At 44.4% G+C, this 23,239-nt stretch overlaps 1 protein-coding gene across 1 annotated transcript in view; it reads left to right on the forward strand.

Moving 5' to 3' along the window:
• The window catches only part of vezt (vezatin, adherens junctions transmembrane protein), a 184,791-nt gene that overhangs the window by 74,840 nt on the left and 86,712 nt on the right, over positions 1-23,239 (forward strand). Inside the window, exons 3-5 of the mRNA XM_069908519.1 lie at positions 6,143-6,229; positions 15,043-15,215; positions 19,172-19,450. Coding sequence (XP_069764620.1) covers positions 6,143-6,229; positions 15,043-15,215; positions 19,172-19,450 — 539 coding nt within the window. The remainder of the gene's footprint in view (positions 1-6,142; positions 6,230-15,042; positions 15,216-19,171; positions 19,451-23,239) is intronic.

Here is a 23,239-nt window from a genome sequence, read left to right on the forward strand (position 1 = left end):
GGGAAGTATATGGCCATCGAGGAGCTATTAACCCGCACTTTCGGGCTCTCAAAGCATGAGTGTGCAGCCCAACTGCTGCAAATCGACTGTTTGGGGGACAGGGCCCTTTCCGCCCTCATGAGCGACATGCCACACCTCTTGCCTGCTGTTCCGGCAAATTTTTATGGAGTGGGAGCCTGAAGACATCCAGCTGCTCATCACAAAGGAAGAGTGTGGCTGCCTGAGTAGACGTGCTATGGGCGGTGAAGAAGGACACCTGCGTTTCGCTTAAAGAGGTGATGGCAGCTTGTCGTCAATGCCCGGCCAGGAACCCTGTCGACCAACCGATTGACCACCTGATCAATGCACCCCACCAGTGAGAAGTACGGTTTCTATCATCAACGGTGGGATACCGAGGCCCATTGATGCCGCTTCCCCTGCAAATTCCAGAGAAGCGCCAAGGTTGGCTGTCACTGTGATAACCAGCCAATTGCATATCCTCCTCCACTTCCAAGACTCCCTATCAGGCCGACATTTCTTGTCCAGCCTAGAAGGCCTCAGCGGCAAGATGGGCCGAGAGGTTTGAGCAGCAAACAGCTCCTACATTGGATGTTTGGCACCCATAGAATTTCCCTCGACTTTGGGAACAGACATTTCACCTGGAAGTTTATGGTGGCATTACTGGATGCTGATTTCCTGAGAGTCAACTCGCTACTGGTGGAGATTAAGGGGAGTCACACCTGGACATTTCAGATACTCTCGCTCAACGGCATCGAACTTTCTAACCCCCATCTACATTTGGTGAATACTGCTGAGAATGAATTCGCTTGAATCTTAGTAGAATTCCCCTCCATTATTAAACCCCATTTCAACTCGGCGGAACCCAAACACAGGGTGACACACCAAATTATTACAGAGGACCCTTCCCTTCTTGCCAGGGTGTGGCTTCCTCTCCCCCCAAGAAACTAAACCTGGCCAGAAAAAGGTTTCGAAAGATGGAGGAATTCGGCATTGTACGGTGCTCCAATACCCCATGGGCCTTCCCCCTCCATGTGGTACCGAAAACAGCTGGAGTTTGAAGGCTGTGTGGAGACTACTGCCACCTTAACGAGACCACCACACTTTTCAGATATCCTGGCTCCAGGGCTTCACCACTAATCTACAAGGGGCATGGATATTCTCTATCAGGGGGTTATCATCAGATCCCAGTTCACTCTGATGGCATTCCCAAAACTGCCATCATAACAACCTTTGGATTGTTCGAATTCCTCTGCGTGCCATTTGAGTATTTTTCATATGAAGTGCAATTTGGCAAATTTGATCTGGCTCTCGGGCAGACATACAGCCAAATAAAGCTATTCGTGCCTAGTTACAGCAGGAGGCGAACCATGCACTTTTTTATGATGCTTATTTAATTTCTTTTGCATATACAAGACCTTGGAATGGTTGTGGGTCGTTCTTGCTAAAGCCGGCCTTAGCAGACGATTTAAGCTTCTTAAGAGTTATAGGGCACTGGATCTTGTGTTGGTCACTGCTTACAAACCTTGCCGCCCTATGAGTATTCTCCAGGTTCTGATGGTTTCCATCATAGCATTGTCAGAACAGCTAGACAAAATCTAAGATGTTTGTTATAATTACCCAGAATGTTTTTATTAAGAAATTATTACCTAGAAATTGTTATTTTCTACTCTTTAAAGTTGTGTGAACAGCAATGTGGGCCACTATAAAGATGCTTTAAAAGTGCCATAAGCTTAGCCATTTTTCAGTTGTGTACTCCTCATGTCTCTAAGTTGGTACCTTACAGTGGTGAGCAGCTCTGACGGGAATAATCAAATATTCCCCTTCAGAACTTCTTAAAAAAAAATCAAACGCAAAACCAGAAACATAAAATCAAACTAACCCGATAATATGAATGTCCTCAGATCACCGGCAGACCTCGAAATCGGCAGTCTCATTCAGGTCGCGAAATCTTTAAACTGCCAGCGCTCAGGCAAGTACAACAACAACACAGTGGGAGTTTTAAACCACCAATGATTGGGCCATTTAAACTTCCCGGAGTCACAAGCAGCAGACACTCAGCAAATTTAAACATCATGGGACAGCACACAAACTACTAACAGCGGACCCATGGGCCAGGTAAAGAAGACACGACCACAGGGACGCAAGGGTGGGGTGGGGGGGTGGGGGGCTACAACTCAAGCTGAGACACCAGGACCTGATGCTTCCACTCCCTACCATCCACCTGGCCAACGTACAATCCTTGGAGAAAAATGTGATGAAATCCAAGCCAGACTTTAACATCAGAGAGTCATCAGGGAGTGCTGCATGAATGATGTGCTTTACAGCAACATGGCTAAGTGCGGACATTGTGGACACGGAACTGCAGCCCAAGGGCTACACCCTCCAACGTGCTGACTGAACACCTGCATCTGGAAAAACCAGGGGAGGCGGCGTTTGTGTCATCATCAATTCAACATGATGCACAGACGTGACGGTCATGTTCCAAATGTCCCAGTCCTGCTCCCATGGCCTGGAACATCTGGCGATCAAGCGTCAACCGCTCTTCCTGCCAAGGGAGTTCACCACCATCATACTGGTCATAGCGTACATTTCACCCCAGGCTAACATCAGGATGACACTGAAGGGACTGAGCAGTATGATAAACAGCACTTCCTGATGCTTTCTTGATCATTGTGGGGAATTTCAATCAGGCCAATCTAAAGAAGACTTTGACAAACTACTTCCAACACATCATATCCAAGACTGGGGAACCAACACACACTGTATCTGATGCCACTTTGGGTGGCCTACCTCTGCATTGTGAGAGCTGAGTCCCAACTGCCTGGATAATGTCTACATGGACCAGTTTCAGGTGGTCGAGATATTGCCGGCAATATCTAATACACACGTCGACCCATTATGCCTGATGACTTTTTTTGCCGCCTCGTATGGCCATTGAAGGGGTTCCCAGTATGCTCCCCTTCACACTAAAACATATCCACAGGTGTGCAAGTCCTTGGGATGAAAGATTTGAGCTTGCCATGTGGCAGAGGCTGTGGAGGGGCTAGGATACCCAGTCTTTCCCTCAGCTGTTTCAGAGTAACCATGGGGGTCTCGAGATCCTTGGCGGCAGCTAAGAACTCCCCTAGGATTACCAAGGGTGTGCCTTAGACCATTTCTGCTTCGGAGGCAGTAAAGAATCGGTGTGATGCATATCACAGTTGGGCTCCTTGAGCTGGGCCATCAGGGCTGCTTTTAAGTGTCTGTGGGACTGCTCCAGCAACCCATTGGCCTGTGGGTGATATGCCATGGCATGGTGGATTTGGTTTCCCAACTGTTTGGCTAGCGCCATCTAGAGCCCCAAGGTAAACTGTGCTCCCCTGTTGGAGGTGAGATGTTCCGGGACTCCAAACCTGGATACCCAGGTGTTGATTAGTGCCCTGGTACAGGTCTCTATGGTTGTGTCAGGACCACCTCTGGCCACCTCATGGAGTGGTCAACCATAATGAGGAGGTATCTCGCCCCACGGGAAACCGGTAGCAGCCCCACAATGTGGACGTGGCTGAACCTAAGCCATGCTGGCTCAAAAGTCTGGGGAGATGCTTTAGTGTGAGTTTGCATCTTGGACACCTGGCAGAGTGTGTAGGTTTTGGTCCACTGACTGACCTGTTTGCAGACCCCATGCAAGACAATCCTGCTGGCCAGATGTGCCAAGTTGTGCACTACATCAAAGACATGCCAACTCCATGCTGCTGGCACGATGGGGCGGGGTTTGCCAGTGGAGACATTGTAGAGGAGTGTCTGGTTGCCAGGGTGATGATGACATCCTCCAGCCGCAGCCCAGAAAGCGCCGTCCTGTACACTGGGATCTCAGGGTCATTGTGTTGTGCCCTGGCAAGGGCTGAATATTCTATGCTCTGGGATAGGGCATGGATGGACTCGATGGTGGGATGGAAAAGTGCATGGGCCACCATGTTGTTCTTGCCGGTGATGTGCTGGATGTGTGTGGTGAATTTGGACATGAAGGAAAGGTGCCTCTGCTGCCTAGCTGACCATGGGTCAGACACTTTGTGGAAGGCGAAAGTCAGTGGTTTGTGCTCTGTGAAGACCTTGAATTGTCTGACGTCCAGAAAGTTTTGGAAGTGCCTGACCGCCAGGTACAGCACCAATAGCTCCCAGTCAAAAGCGCTGTATTTAAGTTCAGGTGGCTTGAGATGCCTGCTGAAAACAAAAAGCCATGGGCAGCCATTGAGTGTCAATCAGCTGTTCGACGACTCCTCCAACCACTATGCTGGAGGCGTCCACCATGAGGGTGGTTGGTGCCTCCAGCCAAGGGTGAACCAGAAGGACGGCATTGGCCAGAGCATCCTTCGCCTTCTGGAATGCCTCCGAGGCCTCCCCGTCTCAGACAATGTCTTTATTTTTCTCTGCCATGAGCGTGAAAAGGGGGTGCATGATTTGAGCCACTGCTGGTATGAATCGATGGTAGAAGTTAATCATAATGGCGAACTCCTGGAGCCCCTTCACAGTGTGAGGTTTTGTGTACCGCCAAACGGCCTCCACCTTCTTGGGCAGTGGTTTTGCCCTGTACCTGTTGATCCAATGCCGCAGGAAGTCAACTGTGTCCCACTCAAACTGACACTTGTTGGGGTTGATGGTCAGCCCAAACTCCTGCAAGCAGGTGAATAATTGTCTGAGGTGGACCATGGGCTCTGAATGATTATAGCTGGCAATAAGGATGTCATCCAGGTAGATGAACGCAAATGGGAAGTCCCAGCCCACGTCCATCAGCTGCTGAAAAGACTCAGTAGAATTCTTAAGGCCGAAAGGGTGATTATGGTGGTTTTTCGTATGTCCTTGGGGAAATTACCACTTGGCCTCCACTTTCCTGCTGCCTCTGGACTATGTGCAGGGGGGAGGCCCAGGGGCTGTCTGACTACTGCACTATCCCCAACTGTTCCATTTTCTCGAATTCCTCTTTGACAAGAGCAAGTTTTTTTGGAGGGGGGAAGGAAGGCAGCATGCTCTGGAATGCAGCAGGGAGCCCTCGTTGAGGATGTGGTGCCTTACCCCCTTGGTTTCTCTGAGGAAAATTGTGGCGCCACAATTGTGGAGAACTCCGCCAGGATACATGTGTAGGCGTCATTGGACAGCATGTTGGAGTCGAGGTGGGGGCTCGGTAGTTTGGCTTCCCCCAGGGGCATTATTGAAAAATTCTGGCAGGTGTCCAAGGTGCAAACTCACACTAAAGCACCTCCCCAGACTTTTGAGGCGCCAACTCTCAAGACAAGAATTAACTCCAGAGGGTTGTTAACTCAGCCTGCGACATCACAGGCACCAGACTTCACTCAATCGAGGACATCTACAGATGGTGGAGTCTTAAAAAAAGCAGCCTCTATCCTCAAAGACCCCCAAAATCCAGGCCATGCCCTCTTCACTCTGCAACCATGGGGAAAAGGTACAGGAGTCTAAAAACGAGCACTCAGCAGTACAAGGACAGCTTCTTCCCCACTCCCCCTTCAGATTCCTGAATAATCATGAACCAAAGACACTGCCTTAACTTTCCGTGCACTATTTTTAATTTTTTTATAGTAATGTTGTAAGATGGTTATAATATGAATGTTTGCCCTAAGTTGCTGCTGCAAGACAGCGGATTTCATGACTTTTTTTAAATTTAATTTTTTTATTTTTCACACTATGAACCATATTGACCAAAATACACACAAACATTTCGCTCTTGAATATGCACAGTGTCATTTTCTCCCCTTCCCCCCTCCCTTCCCTCCCTCCTTCACCCCCCCACCCACTCATATGATACATTAAACCCATTAAACAATGTCATCACACAATGAAAATAAACAAGAAATTGTTCATGACAATAAAATTTTGAATCTGATGTTCTTGTTAGCAAGGCCCAGTTCACATGTTAAGAATGGAATACGCCAGAATCAAACCAAGTTTCTGAGGTGAGGAATACTGTAATAATGGTGGCTGACAAGCTTTTTAAAAATCTGACAGTGAAACCAAATGAACAAGAGTCATTTCATTGCTTTGGTTCATTTAGTCTCAGAATTATGATCACAATTATTCCTTCTGCCTGATTAATAGTATACATGCTTGGAATTAAGACAGAGAACTAAATGGGTTTGTTTTTTTTAAACAGAGGAGCTTCTTATTGGACAGTGTTGAAGTTGTTCAAAAATGGAACCCATTCTCTGAAACTAAGAGAAGAAAAGAATTGGAATCACTGGTAGGCTTTATGTAACCCTTGCCCCTCAGTGGTGTTCTACCCTGGTGTTCGTCACACGTATAATTGTCAAGAAATTGTCTGGTCTGACATAATACCATTTTTTAAAATTGAAAACTCTAATCTTTACTATTCCTGGTCTATGTTCTCCAGAAAAGTTAATCTCAACTGTTTTGTTTCCATCTATTGACCACTTGAAGCATTTCTTCACTTACTATGGGCCTCAATTACAAGGGGAGGGGGAACTAACAAGCTCAAGCCCCTTTCTGGACCACTGATGGGATTTTTAAAAAACTTTTTTCACATTTTTTGTAAATTTCTGTTTTTATGTTTTACGTTATATCAGTAATATTTGTCTCCACAGGCATCCAATCTGTCGACTAATCCTGTTTCAGACCATGCCTGTTATTGAGAAAAGGGCATTGTTATTATCTTCTTAGAATTGAAATGGAAATAGGTTGTAGGACTTGGCAATATGTCCTGTCAAGTCTGCTTCCAGCTGAATAGGATTATGACTGATCTGGCAGTGGACTCGGCTCCATCTGTCTGTCTTTTCCCCATAACCCTAAATTCCCCAACACAAAAATCTAATCTAGTGTATCTTAAATATATTTAACACGGCAGCCTTTAATGCCAAAGATTCGTGACTCTGGGAAAAGCAGTTCCTCTTCATCTCCAACCCAAATCTATTCTACTGAATTTTGAGCCAATGAACCCTCGTTTTAGTTTCACCTACCTGCTTATATCTTACCTATTCTTTCAATAACTTCTTCCTCTTTCATTCTTCTGAATTGCAGAAGGTATAGTCCCAGGCTACTCAGTCTCATAGGCAATCAACAACGAACTTTCTCTGCACTGCCTCTAAAGCCAGTAAACCAGAACTGCATCTGGTGCTCCAGGTATGGCCTCACCAGGACCCTGTCCAGTTGCAGAAAAACCCCCCTGCTCCTAAATTCAATCCCTCCAGCCATGATGGCCAACGTTCCATTTGCCTTCTTGTTGTACCTGCAAACCAACTTTTACTAATTCCTGCGTAAGCACTTTCATATCCCTCTGCATGCAGCACACTGTAATCTTTTCTTTCTTTTCTTTCTTCTTTGGCTTGGCTTCGCGGATGAAGATCTATAGAGGGGTGAAGTCCACGTCAGCTGCAGGCTCGTTTGTGGCTGACAAGTCCGATGCGGGACAGGCAGACACGGTTGCAGGGGAAAATTGGTTGGTTGGGGTTGGGTGTTGGGCTTTTCCTCCTTTGTCTTTTGTCGGTGAGGTGGGCTCTGCGGTCTTCTTCAAAGGAGGTTGCTGCCCGCCGAACTGTGAGGCGCCAAGATGCACGGTTGGAGGTGATATCAGCCCACTGGCGGTGGTCAATGTGGCAGGCACCAAGAGCTTTCTTTAATCTGATCTATTTTCCTTTCCAAAGTGGATGACCTCGTGTTTATCAATGTTGCATTCTATCTGCCAGAACCTCACTCACCCACTTACTTAACATATCTATATCTTTCTGCAAACTCTGCATCTTCTGCATAATTTGCTTTTCCACTTAATTTAATGTTATCAGCAAATGTGGATATGTTATACTCTGGCCCCTGTTCCAAATCCTCAGTACATACTGTGAAAATTGCCCAGCAATGACCTTGAGGCACTCACTGCCATCCAGAGAAACCTCCTTTTTTCCCCAACTCTTTGCTTTCTACTCGTTAACCAATTTTTTTATCTATCGTAATATATTCGAGAAGGTGCTGATGGCAAGAATGGCTCCTGAAGGGCCCTGGAGGTCAAGCCCCTTTCCAGACCACTGATGGCACCCAAGGGTTCAAGACTATAATGGATCACATGAAAGACAATGGAGCCTCCCTTCTAGACAGACTGAACATTTCTTTGCACAATTTGATGAGAAGAACAGGATGAGGTCAAAGAAAGCACCATGCCCTTCTGATGAACTAGCCTCCTGCATAGCTGGGGCTGAGGTGAGGAGAACCTTATCCAAGGTGAACCCACGCAAGATGGCGAGACCAAACAACATACCTGGTTGGGTTCTGAAGGGCCACAGAGGTCTTCATGGACATCTTTAGCACCTCAATGCAGCAGCCCACAGGGTTAAAGATGGTCACTATCATCCCAGTATCCAAGAGGGCGACAACAGGCCTTAATGACTACTGCCCTGTGGCACAGACCTCAGTGATTATGAAATGCTTCGAGCGCTTGGTGATGGAACACATTAAAACACATCTCCCAGAAACACTGGTCCTGTTTCAATTCACCTGTAGAAGAAACCGTACCACAGACAATGCTATAGCCTTTTCTCTTCACTCATCCTGGCCCACCTGGAGAAGAACGCCTCATGCTGTTCATTGTCTTCAGCTTGGTGTTTAGTATATCATTCCCCAGAGGCTGGTGGAGAAGCTGTCCTTGATGTAACTGGATCCTAGACTTCCTAAAAGAAGGACCACAGTCCATCTAGGTAGCAGAACGTTGAGCACCATCACGCTGAGCAGTGATGCACCTCAGGGCTGTGTGCTCAGTTTGCTCCCGTTCACACTCCTGACCCTCGACTGCATCGCCAGATCCAGCTTGTTCAGTGTCGTCACTTGCAAATGACACAACTGTAATTGGCTGAACCAGCAACCACAATGAGTCGCACTACAGAGTAGAGGTGGAAAATCTCATGAAATGGTGCGAGAGTAGCAACCTGAGTCTCAACGTGGACAAGATGAAGGAGATGATCATGGACATCAGGAGGACCAGGAACAACCACCCTCCACTACACATCAACAACTCTAGAGGAGAGCATCAAGTTCTTTGGCGTTCACTTAACAAGCGATCTATCATGGATACTCAAAATCTCCTCACTTGTAAGGAAGGCCCAACGGTATCTGCACTTCCTGAGAAGACTGAAACAGGCATCATGTCAACCTTTGATAGGAGCTCTATTTAGAGTATCCTGGCCGGCTGCATCACGGTGTGGTACGGTTACTGCAGAGAAATGGATTGGATGTCAATCCGCAGGACGATAAGAGTGGCAGAGAGGATCACTAGAGTCTCCTTCCCCCCACCCCTCAACATGATCTACTGGGATCGTTGTCTGAAGAGAATACTCAAACTCATTGACGACCCTTTCCACCCTGCACATAGCATCTTTCAGGTCCTTCCATTGGGGAAGAGATACAGGAGCCAGAACCACCAGGATGAGAAACAGCTTCTTCCCATGGGCAGTGAGAATGCTGTCAGGTTGTACGTACAATCAGGATGACAGTAAGACTTCACCTGAAGGCATCCTTATCACGTCGGAGGTTAGGATCTAGGCTCAGGTTGCCAATAGTTTGAACCTAACTGGAGTCTTGTGCGGCTGCAGAAGCTATAAGGGTGCTGAAGGTGAATCTGAGGGGATTCTCTTTTGCTTCTCTTTCTCGGACTGCAAGGGTGCCTTTCAATAAGGTATTGTATAAAAGACATCCATTTGATAAGGATGCATTAAGGATGCATGGAATTGGGGGTAATGTCAGTTGAGATACTACTTGTTGTCATGAAATAAAACAGAAATGTAGTATGACACGAAATTGCCATTATTCTGTGTTTGCCACAATTCCTTTTCCACAATTTGAAAGCATACAAGTTCATTATAAGTACAGGCCAAAATGTTTGGCCTGGAAGTCAGCCTGAAGAAAACTGAGGTCCTCCATCAGCCAGCTCCCCACCATGACTACCAGCCCCCCCACATCTCCATCGGGCACACAAAACTCAAAACGGTCAACCAGTTTACCTATCTCGGCTGCACCATTTCATCAGATGCAAGGATCAACAATGAGATAGACAACAGACTCGCCAAGGCAAATAGTGCTTTTGGAAGACTACACAAAAGAGTCTGGAAAAACAACCAACTGAAAAACCTCACAAAGATAAGCGTATACAGAGCCGTTGTCATACCCACACTCCTGTTCGGCTCCGAATCATGGATCCTCTACCGGCATCACCTACGGCTCCTAGAACGCTTCCACCAGCGTTGTCTCCACTCCATCCTCAACATCCATTGGAGCGCTTTCATCCCTAACGTCGAAGTACTCGAGATGGCAGAGGTCGACAGCATCGAGTCCACGCTGCTGAAGATCCAGCTGCGCTGGATGGGTCACGTCTCCAGAATGGAGGACCATCGCCTTCCCAAGATCGTGTTATATGGCAAGCTCTCCACTGGCCACCGTGACAGAGGTGCACCAAAGAAAAGGTAGAAGGACTGCCTAAAGAAATCTCTTGGTGCCTGCCACATTGACCACCGCCAGTGGGCTGATATCGCCTCAAACCGTGCATCTTGGCGCCTCACAGTTTGGCGGGCAGCAACCTCCTTTGAAGAAGACCGCAGAGCCCACCTCACTGACAAAAGGTAAAAGAGGAAAAACCCAACACCCAACCCCAACCAACCAATTTTCCCCTGCAGCCGCTGCAACTGTGTCTGCCTGTCCCGCATCGGACTTGTCAGCCACAAACGAGCCTGCAGCTGATGTGGACTTTTACCCCCTCCATAAATCTTCGTCCGCGAAGCCAAGCCAAAGAAAAAAAACATAAGTACAACCTGATGAAACAACGTCCTCTGTGCAAAAGAACTAGACATACCACACCTACAAACAATACATACACAAGACAAATATACATTGTTATGAACTAACAACCCTTTTAATTTTGTTTGGAACTAAAGGGACTTTGTTAGCACTAACATAGGAACAGCAAAGGAAAATTCACCAGACAATTGTAAATTCAAAATAAGTTTTTTAAATTAAATAATTAATAACATAACATTTACTTATCTCTAAACAACTCTAAATGTAATCCCGCTATGCGCAAATATGTGTGTGTGTGTGTGTGTGTGTGTGTGTGTGTGTGTGTGTGTGTAATTAAAGTCCTAATCTGAAAAGTTAATTTTTAAAACTTCAGTACAATTTTAGTCTTGCTTGAAGGTCTTAAATTTTCAGTTGAGAAATAATTATAAATTGCTTTTAAACATTATATCTTCAGACTTCTTTACTCATAATTCTTTTGATGAGATGTCTTGAGATGTATTTTTTAAAGAGAAGTGACCATCTTCTGAACCACCAGTTTACCTCCTGTGTAGAGTACAATTCCAGTCTTCCCAAGATCAAATTTTCTTCTTTTGAATGAAGATTTTGGAATCTGTTTTCCAAATGAAACTGCCCTCTTTATCTTAAAGAGACAGACAGAAGTAGCTTCTCTTTTGAAATATACTTATTCTGCATCCCCCTTTTCTTAGAAGAAACACATAACAGCATTGACCTGTGTGTTATTCTGTAACCGCCCAAACTTACTTATTAAACCATATCTAGATAAAATATAATGTTAACATTAAACTAAGAATTAATATTAGCGCAGATCTGTTACAACATATAAATAGATAGATAGATAAATTCACGGATAAATATTGTTTTGTAATAGGAGAGTCTTGAATGGTTAGTGTGAACAGTAAATTTGTCCAACAGGACCTGGCCTTCCTGAATCTGACTGATGGAACAATATCCATCCAGAAGTCTCAGTATTTCTTAATTATATCTTTGCCTCCATTCACAGACATTAAGATAGCTAGCTTATAGTATCTTGCTATCGGCCTATATCCTTTTAATATACTACAGTAGCACGATATTTGTTGAATCTGCTGTGACGTGCCCATAGTCCAGAGAATTTTGGTAAATTATTACAAGGGCCTTTACTACAACTTCCCCCATCTCTTTCAGTTAAGGAATTGGCTACCTTAACACCTTCTAAGTTGCTCAACTTTTGTGATAGCAATTATATTGAGGTCCTCCCCTCTTTTTGGCATGTCAGACGTGTCCTTCATTGTGGACTGATTCAAAATATTTATTTATAACCTAGGATATTTGCATAGTACCCATTTTAATTCCCCTTTCTCATCTTCCTCCTTTTTCTGCTTTGTATAATTATAGGAACTTTTACTATCAGCTTTTATATTTTGTATGAGTTTTCTTTCAAAATCTGTCAGCGGTTCTCAGTTGCTTTTTAAAGTTTTCCCAATTTTCCAGTTTTCTATCACCTTTGGCGACTTTGCCTTCTTTTACTTCCTTAATTATCCAAGGCTGGCTCTTCCCACCCATACTGTTCTTGTGAGCATTGTGAAAAACCCTCAACTGTCCCACCAAATTGACTGCATTCCAAGTTAATGCTCACCAACCCTTCCCTCATCCTGATGCGGTCTCCCTTATTTAGCCATAATGCTCTGCTGTTAGAGTGAATTATTGCACCCTCCATTTTATGTTAAATCCAATCATAGTCTCATCACTCTTTCCAAGCTAATCCTTAACTACAAAATTGTTCATTTTACCTAGCTCACGACACAGAATCATGAAGGTTCACTAATATGCTGTTCAGGAAAGCCATCACAAGTGCATTCTATGAAGTCCTCCACAAGACTGCCTCAATTTACCTGATTTATCTAAACTACTGGCAAATTAAAGTCCCCAATGACAAGTGTCATTCCATTTTTACATGCATCATATATTTCTTTGTTTGTAGCTTTTGCCACTGTAATATTTGCTGGCCTTTGGACAATTCCCACCAGTGATATCACCCACATTTTCACTATTCGTAAATTCTACCCAAAAAGATTCAGTGTTCTGTCTTCAGTCTTGTATCATCTCTTGCTTTCTCCCTGATCTCTTCAATTAAGAGCGCAACCCACTTCCCTTACTTCCCCGCCAATGCTTTCATATTAGCTGATAGCCTTGGATATTTATTCCCAATCATTCCACTTTGCAACCACATTTCTGTGATGGCCAATAAATCATACCCCTTTGCATTGATTTGTGCCTTATGTTCACTGACCTTGTTTCAAATACTACAGGCATTCATATAAAGTGCCCTTGTACTTGTGGTCCTTTCAGAATGTAGTATTTGTCATGACTTTTACACTTGACTTTTCTATACCCCTCTCTTATTTTTCTCTTTTCCAACCATTTTTACTTTGGCCTCTGTCTTTATTCATGGTTCGGGAGAGAAAAGCTGAGAATTGATTGGGAGAGGGCAGTAGCTCTGTTAATGCAAAGTTGGAGAAAAGGATTTTGGGAAAGGATTTTGGTGGGGGTGGGGGGAGAAGGTGGTGCGAATGGAAACTGGAGAAATCGATGTTTATTCCATCTGGTGAGAGGGTTCCTAGACAAAATGTGTTGTTCCTCCAATTTGCAGGTGATCTCAGTTTAGCAGAGCATGAGACCAGTTTTCTACTTCCATTAACCCCCCCCCACCCCCATTCTCTCCCTTTCCTCCCTCATCCATGTCCACCAACAGCCTCTTGACTGTTGACCATCGGTGGACATGGAGATGAGGGCAGGAGAGAAATATTGGTTATATACCTTTATCTCCTATGTACCATGCAACCTGTCAGGTACAAGGACTGCCTAAAGAAATCTCTTGGTGCCTGCCACATTGACCACCGCCAGTGGGCTGATAACGCCTCAAACCGTGCATCTTGGCGCCTCACAGTTTGGCGGGCTGCAACCTCCTTTGAAGAAGACCGCAGAGCCCACCTCACTGACAAAAGGCAAAGGAGGAAAAACCCAACACCCAACCCCAACCAACAAATTTTCCCTTGCAACCGCTGCAATCGTGTCTGCCTGTCCCGCATCGGACTTGTCAGCCACAAACGAGCCTGCAGCTGACGTGGACTTTTTACCCCCTCCATAAATCTTCGTCCGCGAAGCCAAGCCAAAGAAAAAAAAGACCATGCAACCTGTTGAGTTTCTCCAACACTTAAAACCATAGAACATTACAACACAGAAACAGGCTTCTTCGGCCCTTCTATTCTGTGCTGAACCATTTCTTCCCCACTGCCACCAAATTCCTGAATAATCAATCAACCAAAGACACTGCTTTATTTTTCGTGCATTATTATTTTTATTTTTTAGAGTAATGTTGTAAGATGGTTATAATATGAATGTTTGCAGTGTGACGCTGCCACAAAATACCAAATTTCATGATTTACTCATGACAATAAATTCTGATTCTGAATCTGAAGTCATACAGCGTTCTTTATGTCACAAAGATAAAAGTTTATAACCAATGTTTTGAGACTGAGCCCTTCCTCAACATATGAGGTAAAAGAAGGCAATTATTTGAATAAAATGGTGGGGAAGGGGCAGGGGAGGAGCACAGGGCCATAGACAAGAGGTCTGGGCGGGAGGACATGAGAAAAATATCTGAGAAGTGATCGGGAAGAGGATAGCTGAATGGAGAGAGTGGGAGGATCGGGAGTGAAATGGAGGGAGAGGAAGTTAGAGGAGGGAGATGCTGGGTTAGGGAGGTGACAGATAGGGGAGAATAAAAGGGGGAGGTGGAGGATAGGGGGTGTCAAAGGGGAGTTGGTGGAAGTGAGGGATCTGAGGGCTGGGGGGGATTGGTGGGAAGAAATACTTTTTTGTTTAACTTCAGCTTTTCCTGTTTTTGTGTTTCCTTGTTTCTGAAGAGTGACATAAGAGCCTCTGTGTTTAAGGCAGCATGTAAAAGCTGTATGACAATAGTAAGGGTGTTGCAAAGTCCTGTAATTTCTCATTATTTGTGACATATTTTAGCTCAAAGTAATATTTTAACTGGAGGAATCTATCTCTTTTGTACATTTCTCAACTTATTGAGTTTATTATTTGGTTTATATTGCTTTCAAATGTTGCAAACTGGACAAATGTTTAGCATATCATATGAAAATGAACACGAATACTCATAACCAACCTGCAGCACTCTGTTGACTATGTACGTCTTTTATGTTTTGCAAAAATAGTAGCCCATTATTCTCTTGCCTGTTTAACAAGGATATTGATTTTCAACTGAGTGCACTGAGCGCCATCCTGAAGCAGGAAGTGCTTCTGCAGGAGGATGTGGAGCTGATTAAACTGCTGGACCCCAGCATCCTGCGACCAGCCCAGGCCCATCAGCAAAGAGATGGCTACCTGCCAGCGTGGTTGTCCGGAACTCCAAATATTTGGTATGCTTCCTACAATTTCTTTCTTACTCTTTACAACAGCGTGCCTTCTTTATTATTGCAGAACTTTTAAAAAGTTTGTACATCAAGTATCAATCAAAGTTTTTTCCTAAAAACATTTGTATGAGCTTGAGCTTTTTAAGACTTTGGAACAGTTTCCTGTTCACTTTTTTCTTACGAAGGTGATTAAAAAAAAAGAGAAGTCCTCCCACCTCAATGGGGACATTCCCAAAAGGAATTGCTGGTCATCATTGGGATCAGGTTCCTCACCCTTAAGCTGTATGGAGTAGTTTCAGAAAGGAGAAAACTACTCTTCAGCTTGCTGGAAGATCCACTGATTTAAATTAGTCTCCACAAACAGGGACTGTCTCTGATGAGGAGAGAGAATATTTTCACTGACCAGACATCTCAATCCAAGTAATATTTTGTTCATGCTTAACAAAGGAGGAGATGAGAACCATTTTCGTTTTCTTTTAAAGTGTTTTAAATATCGTATTGAACACTCTCACCTCTCCTGCTCAACACAGTTACCCCTCTATTATCCTGTAAGAAGTTTATACATTCTTTATGTTTCTGCATGGGTTTTCTTCAGGTGCTCCAGTTTCCTCCCATCATGCAAAAACTTACTGGAGGTTGTAGGTCATATGGCTGTAATTGGGCAGCATGGGCTCATGGGCCAAGAGGGCCTGTTACCAAATTGTCTAAATTTATACAAAATTAAAATGATATCCACCTTTTCCACACTGCTGTCTTGCACTTGTCAGTTCAATTTGTCCATGCCGACCAAGATGCCCTCCTGAGCTAGTCCTATTTTGCCTGCATTTGTCCCATATCCCTCTAACCCAGTGTTTTTCAAACTCATATTCCACCTTAAGCAATCCCTACACCATAAGTGCTCTGTGATTCATAAGGGATTGCTTAAAGTAATATGTGAGTGGAAAGATAAAAGTTGAAAACCACTGTTTTAATCATAACTCATTGACTCGTTAAGGGCACGGTTTCATAACTCCAAAAGAAATTGGCCAGTGACAATTTTTCTCAAGCTAAATATTTCAGTAACAATTGGGTCGAGAGCAGTGATTCTCAACCTTCCCTCCCCACTCATACTATCAGGTACATGGAAAGGAAAAAGTTAGAAAAGTGGTTTTCAAACTGCCCCCCTAAACTCACATTCCACCTTAAACAACCCCTACACCATAAGTGCTCTGTGATTAGTAAGAGATTGCTTAAGGTGGTATGTGAGTTTTGGGGGGCAGTTTGAAAAGCACTGCTCTAATCCTTTCCCTGTTCATGGCTCCACCGGCTCCTTCCACATACCCATCACTGTGTAGAAAAAGCAACCCTTTTAAATCTTTCCCTTCTCCCTTAAATCTATGCCCTCAAGTTTTAGATTCTTTTGCCTTGGGGCAAAGACTGTAAAGGACCTCCTCCCTGTAATGGCCTCTGTAAATGATCCCTTGGGTGTAAATGTGTGGTAGAATCTATGGACAGTTGATGGGAATGCAGAGAAAATAGTATGGAATTTGTGTAGCTGGGACATGATGGCCAGACAGTCTCTATGGGATGAAGGGCATGTTTTCATGCTGAAAAGCTCCTTAAGATGGAGCACCTAAAATGACAGAATGAGAAAAAGATGAAATGAACTGTGTAAAAGTAGATGACACAATTTTCTTGTTTATTTTCATTGTGTGGCGACATTGTTTAATGGGTTTAATGTATCGTATAGGTTGAACGCTGAGTGGGTGGGGAGGGGGGTGGGAAGGAGGGAGGGAAGGGAGGGGGGAGAAAGGGGAGAAAATGACACTGTGTATATTCAAGAGGGAAATGTTTATGTATATTTTGGTCAATATGGTTCATAGTGTGAAAAATAAAAAAATTTTAAAAAATAAAAAAGATGGAGCATAAAAGTGGAGAGGACTTGCTATAACTGTACAGAGGTTGGTGTGCACTCAGATGGAGTACCAAACATAATTCATTTTTGTTAATGATGTACTTGCATTGGAGACAATATGAAGAGTGTTCAGTAGATTGATTCTTAGGTGAAAATGATGTATTATGAGCAATAATTGATCAGGTTGGCTCTGTATTCATTGGAGGGGATATTCAAATGTTAGGCTCTGAGCATCAGGGTGGATTTTATTGAAGGGGATATTATTTCAGATTAGGGATTTGGCCATCTAACGTGGAAATGAGGAAAAAATTCTTCTCTCCAATGGTCCTTTGAATCTTTTAACCATGTAACATTGAGAGCTTTGGAAACTGAGGCAATGAACATGTTCAAGACAAATGTAGTTATTTTGGGATTCAGTGGGTGTGAGAGCAGGCAAGGAAATTTAGAGGAGGCTAAGATCAGATCACTGTGATCCTACTGAATGAAAAGGAAAGTTTGAGGGGGTAAATGCCTATTCCTGCCTCAAATGTTTTAATATCATTGTTTCATTAAAACATCTCATTTAATGGTTTGTGCTTCAATTGTGCATTTCTACTGTGTGAATCAATTTTATAATCTGTAGAAATTGTCTTCTACACTGCCTTCAAAAGTTTAAATTACTGCTAGATCCCCCTTAACTTGTTCAGCACATGATGTTTTCCATAAAATCTTTTCCACGTCCTATTAGAATTTGTTTTCATAGCCTGATAAATCTGTAAGAAATTATGGCTATTGTGCAGTTTCTTGCCAGTTTTGTATGGAGTTTCATCAGAACTGCACTTGGCCTTTGTCTTAGCTCTTTTCATTTGTGGTCCCTCATGTAATGGTCTCTCTGTCTGCATTCCTGAATGTCTCTGTTCCTCGGCTTCACGACATTTTAAACAGTTTGTCCGATTTAGCCTGCTTACTGCTAAGTCTGTGTATACACCCGGTTCTTACCTGATCCACAAGTTAACTAATTTGATTCAGAGAAACTGAAATTGATGAGAGTACTCTGAGTAATGTTGCCTTGGAAACTCATTTTGTTCCTCAAATTAATATCATACTACGGATGTTGGGTGAGGTCCAAATCTGATGCTTCTAGACTTGTGAATGACTCACCTTTTTGACCAAGAACTTCTTTGATCTTTAAAATATTTCTTTTGACTCTGGGTAATTTTGTTCTGATTCTCAGTCTGAAATGTCTTGGATCATTTTACTAAATTAGAGATGCCATGTGACTACACCCAGTCATTGATACAATCTAGACATGCATGAAAAGGATGATGCTTGGGCAAGTTAACATGAAAAAAGTAACACCCCAGACAGAAATCAATATCTTTGAGAAGCTGTAAAACTTCAGCATTGTCCTGAAAGTACAGATGAATTTTCACAGGAATAATATAGTAGATATAGGTATCCCCCCAGCACCCCCCTATCCAAAAGTAGAGCATTCTTATGAAACCTTTTTGTGAGCTGAAATGGCATAAAGCGAAAAAGCTATTACCATTAATTTATAAGGGAACATTTTTAAGCGTTCCTAGACCCACTGCCTGCGTTCTCCCGACAGCCTGCTATCAGTCCCCACATTGATCTCACTGCCCCGCGCTCTCCCGACAGCCTGCTATCAGTCCCCACACTAATCTCACTGCCCCGCGCTCTCCCGACAGCCTGCTATCAGTCCCCACACTGATCTCACTGCCCCGCGCTCTCCCGACAGCCTGCTATCAGTCCCCATACTGATCTCACTGCCCCGCGCTCTCCCGACAGCCTGCTATCAGTCCCCACACTGATCTCACTGCCCTGCGCTCTCCCGACAGCCTGCTGAACACTATTTTAACTTTTCACTTTTTTTTTCGTAAAAGTGAAAATCCTCTTTGCGTTTCTTTTGGTTAGCGATAAAAGTACTAACAAAAGTGAAGTGCATAATGCGAACTTGAGAAAAGTAGGAATACCTGTACCTCAAGGCACTTCTTTCACGTTTATATGTCTCTCAAGGTCTATTAAAACCCACCAAATACTAAATTTGTGTTTATTTTTTTCACATTAGGGATCTTTCCACATTGATTGCATTTGCTAGTGTCTTCGTCATGACCTCAAGCCTGAGGGATGCCTTCCCTTGGGTCATGGCAGGAATACTTGGGTTCACTCTTTATATAGTTTTCAGAAGCTTCGTTTTGTGGAAAAGGTCCAAGCTTCGGCAATCCATGAGAAAATGCAGCAAATGCCTTGAAAATCTGGTGACAAATAGCCATGCCTTCACCAGTCTTGTCCGAAAAGCTCTGCGACAGATTCAGGAGATAGAGGTCATTTCAAGAGGATTTATGCTGTGAGTCCCTTTTTATACAGTTTTTTGTTGGTATCTGCTCCAAATAATACATTTCTTTTCAGCTTTATTCTGTGTAAAGTTCCTCAATCCATTTAAATTAAATTATTTACTTTTTTTAAGATCAAAACTTCGTAATTTTGAGCATATGAACAAAGATACGAGTTCAGATCTTAGATTTATTGTCAGATTACGCACATGACATCACATACAGCCCTGAGATTCTTTTTTCCTGTAGATAAGAGAATTTCTACTTATCAGTCGTGCAAAAATCTCTGCTCAAGAAAAGACACATGGACAAAAGAGAGAGGGTAAACAAAGGAAGTACAAATAAACTGTTCAATGTAGAAAATAAATATTCCAAAAAAAAGAGTGGGAAAACCAGCTGAGTCTCTGATTGAGTTTGTCGTTGAGGAGTCTGATGGTGGAGGGGTACCAGATGCTCCTGAACCTGGTGGGGTGAGTCTTGTAGCTTTGATACCTCTTTCCTGATGGCACAATCCTCAGTCAGTGGAAAGGGTTAAGAACTTCAAATTCCTGGATGTCAACATCTCTGAAGTTCCATCCTGGGTTCCCCATGTCGATACAATGATGAAGAGAGCACACTAGTGGCTATACCTCATGAAGAGTTTGAGGCAATTTGACGTCACCAAAGACTCTTGCAAATTTCTACAGGTATACCCTGGAGAGAATTCTGACTGGTTGCATCACTGTCTGGTATGGAGGTGCCAATGCAAAGGACAGTATAAGAATACAGAGAATGGTGAACTTGGTCAGTGTCATCATGGGCACCAACTTTCACTCCATTAAGGACATCTACAAGAGCCGGTTTCTCAAGAAGTTAGCCTCCAACCTCAAGGACCCTCACCAAGCAGGTCATGTCCTCATCACATTGCTATCATCAGGAAGGAGGTGTAGACAAACACCCAATGTTATAAAAACAGATTCTTCACCTCTTTCATCAGATTGCTGAATGGACAAAAATTATAAAAGCTACCTCTTATTTTTGCATTAATTTTTTTAATTAAAAAGAATTATGCCTAAATGCTGCCATGAAACAACAAATTTTGTGATATGTTCATGATAATAAATTCTGATTCTAAACAGAGGTGGTGAGGATCCTTCATGACTGCTGCTGTTCTCCGACGGCAGCATTCCATATACATTTTCTTGATGGTGGGGAGAGTTTTTTCCTATGATATACAGGGCTGTGTCCACTATATTTTGCTGGGCTTTTCACTCTGAGGTATTGGTTTCCCTATACTGAGGACTGATAGCAGCCAGTCAGCACATTTTTGACTACACATCTGTAGAAGTTTGCCAATGTTTTTGGTAACCTACCAACCTCCACAAACTCCTGAGAAATTAGAAGTGCTGACATGCCTTCCTCATGATGATATTCGCATGTTAGGTCCAAAATAGTGACTCACAGGAATTTAAATTTGCTCCCTCTCTCCATCTCTGATTTCCCCTTCACCCACATGTAATCACAGCCAAATGCAGAATACAGTAGTCAAATATTAGTATCAGATCCATTATTTTTTTTCTTTGGCTTGGCTTCGCGGACGAAGATTTATGGAGGGGGTAAAAGTCCACGTCAGCTGCAGGCTCGTTTGTGGCTGACAAGTCCGATGCGGGACAGGCAGACACGGTTGCAGCGGCTGCAGGGGAAAATTGATTGGTTGGGGTTGGGTGTTGGGTTTTTCCTCCTTTGCCTTTTGTCAGTGAGGTGGGCTCTGCGGTCTTCTTCAAAGGAGGTTGCTGCCCGCCAAACTGTGAGGCGCCAAGATGCACGGTTTGAGGCGATATCAGCTCACTGGCGGTGGTCAATGTGGCAGGCACCAAGAGATTTCTTTAGGCAGTCCTTGTACCTTTTCTTTGGTGCACCTCTGTCACGGTGGCCAGTGGAGAGCTCGCCATATAACACGATCTTGGGAAGGCGATGGTCCTCCATTCTGAAGACGTGATCCATCCAGCGCAGCTGGATCTTCAGCAGCGTGGATTCGATGCTGTCGACCTCTGCCATCTCGAGTACTTCGACGTTAGGGATGAAAGCGCTCCAATGGATGTTGAGGATGGAGCGGAGACAACGCTGGTGGAAGCGTTCTAGGAGCCGTAGGTGAGGCCGGTAGAGGACCCATGATTTGGAGCCGAACAGGAGTGTGGGTATGACAACGGCTCTGTATACGCTTATCTTTGTGAGGTTTTTCAGTTGGTTGTTTTTCCAGACTCTTTTGTGTAGTCTTCCAAAGGCGCTATTTGCCTTGGCGAGTCTGTTGTCTATCTCATTGTCGATCCTTGCATCTGATGAAATGGTGCAGCCGAGATAGGTAAACTGGTTGACTGTTTTGAGTTTTGTGTGCCCGATGGAGATGTGGGGGGGCTGGTAGTCATGGTGGGGAGCTGGCTGATGGAGGACCTCAGTTTTCTTCAGGCTGACTTCCAGGCCAAACATTTTGGCAGTTTCCGCAAAGCAGGACGTCAAGCGCTGAAGAGCTGGCTCTGAATGGGCAACTAAAGCGGCATCGTCTGCAAAGAGTAGTTCACGGACAAGTTTCTCTTGTGTCTTGGTGTGAGCTTGCAGGCGCCTCAGATTGAAGAGACTGCCATCCGTGCGGTACCGGATGTAAACAGCGTCTTCATTGTTGTGGTCTTTCATGGCTTGGTTCAGCATCATGCTGAAGAAGATTGAAAAGAGGGTTGGTGCGAGAACACAGCCTTGCTTCACGCCATTGTTAATGGAGAAGGGTTCAGAGAGCTCATTGCTGTATCTGACCCGACCTTGTTGGTTTTCGTGCAGTTGGATAATCATGTTGAGGAACTTTGGGGGACATCCGATGCGCTCTAGTATTTGCCAAAGCCCTTTCCTGCTCACGGTGTCAAAGGCTTTGGTGAGGTCAACAAAGGTGATGTAGAGTCCTTTGTTTTGTTCTCTGCACTTTTCTTGGAGCTGTCTGAGGGCAAAGACCATGTCAGTAGTTCCTCTGTTTGCGCGAAAGCCGCACTGTGATTCTAGGAGAATATTCTCGGCGACACTAGGTATTATTCTATTTAGTAGAATCCTAGCGAAGATTTTGCCTGCAGTGGAGAGCAGCGTGATTCCCCTGTAGTTTGAGCAGTCTGATTTCTCGCCTTTGTTTTTGTACAGGGTGATGATGGTGGCATCACGAAGGTCCTGAGGCAGTTTTCCTTGGTCCCAACAAAGCTTGAAAAACTCATGCAGTTTGGCATGCAGAGTTTTGCCGCCAGCCTTCCAGACCTCTGGGGGGATTCCATCCATACCTGCTGCTTTGCCACTTTTCAGTTATTCGATTGCCTTATGTGTCTCATCCAGGGTGAGGACCTCATCCAGCTCTAGCCTTAGGGGCTGTTGAGGGAGCTGGAGCAGGGCGGAATCTTGGACTGAGCAGTTGGCACTGAAAAGTGATTGGAAGTGTTCTGACCATCGGTTGAGGATGGAGATCTTGTCGCTGAGGAGGACTTTGCCGTCTGAGCTGCGCAGCGGGCTTTGGACTTGGGGTGAGGGGCCGTACACAGCCTTTAGAGCCTTGTAGAAACCCCTGAAGTCGCCAATGTCCGCGATGAGCTGGGTTCGTTTGGCGAGGCTAGTCCACCACTCATTTTGGATCTCCTGGAGTTTGCGCTGAAGATAGCTGCATGCGCGACGGAAGGCTTTTTTCTTCTCTGGACAGGACGGCTTTGTAAGGTGAACCTGGTGGGCAGCTCGCTTCTTTGCCAGCAGCTCCTGGATTTCCTGGCTGTTTTCGTCAAACCAGTCCTTGTTTTTTCCTG

The sequence above is a fragment of the Narcine bancroftii genome, chromosome 13, assembly GCF_036971445.1.
Source record: "Narcine bancroftii isolate sNarBan1 chromosome 13, sNarBan1.hap1, whole genome shotgun sequence".
NCBI lineage: Eukaryota > Metazoa > Chordata > Chondrichthyes > Torpediniformes > Narcinidae > Narcine > Narcine bancroftii.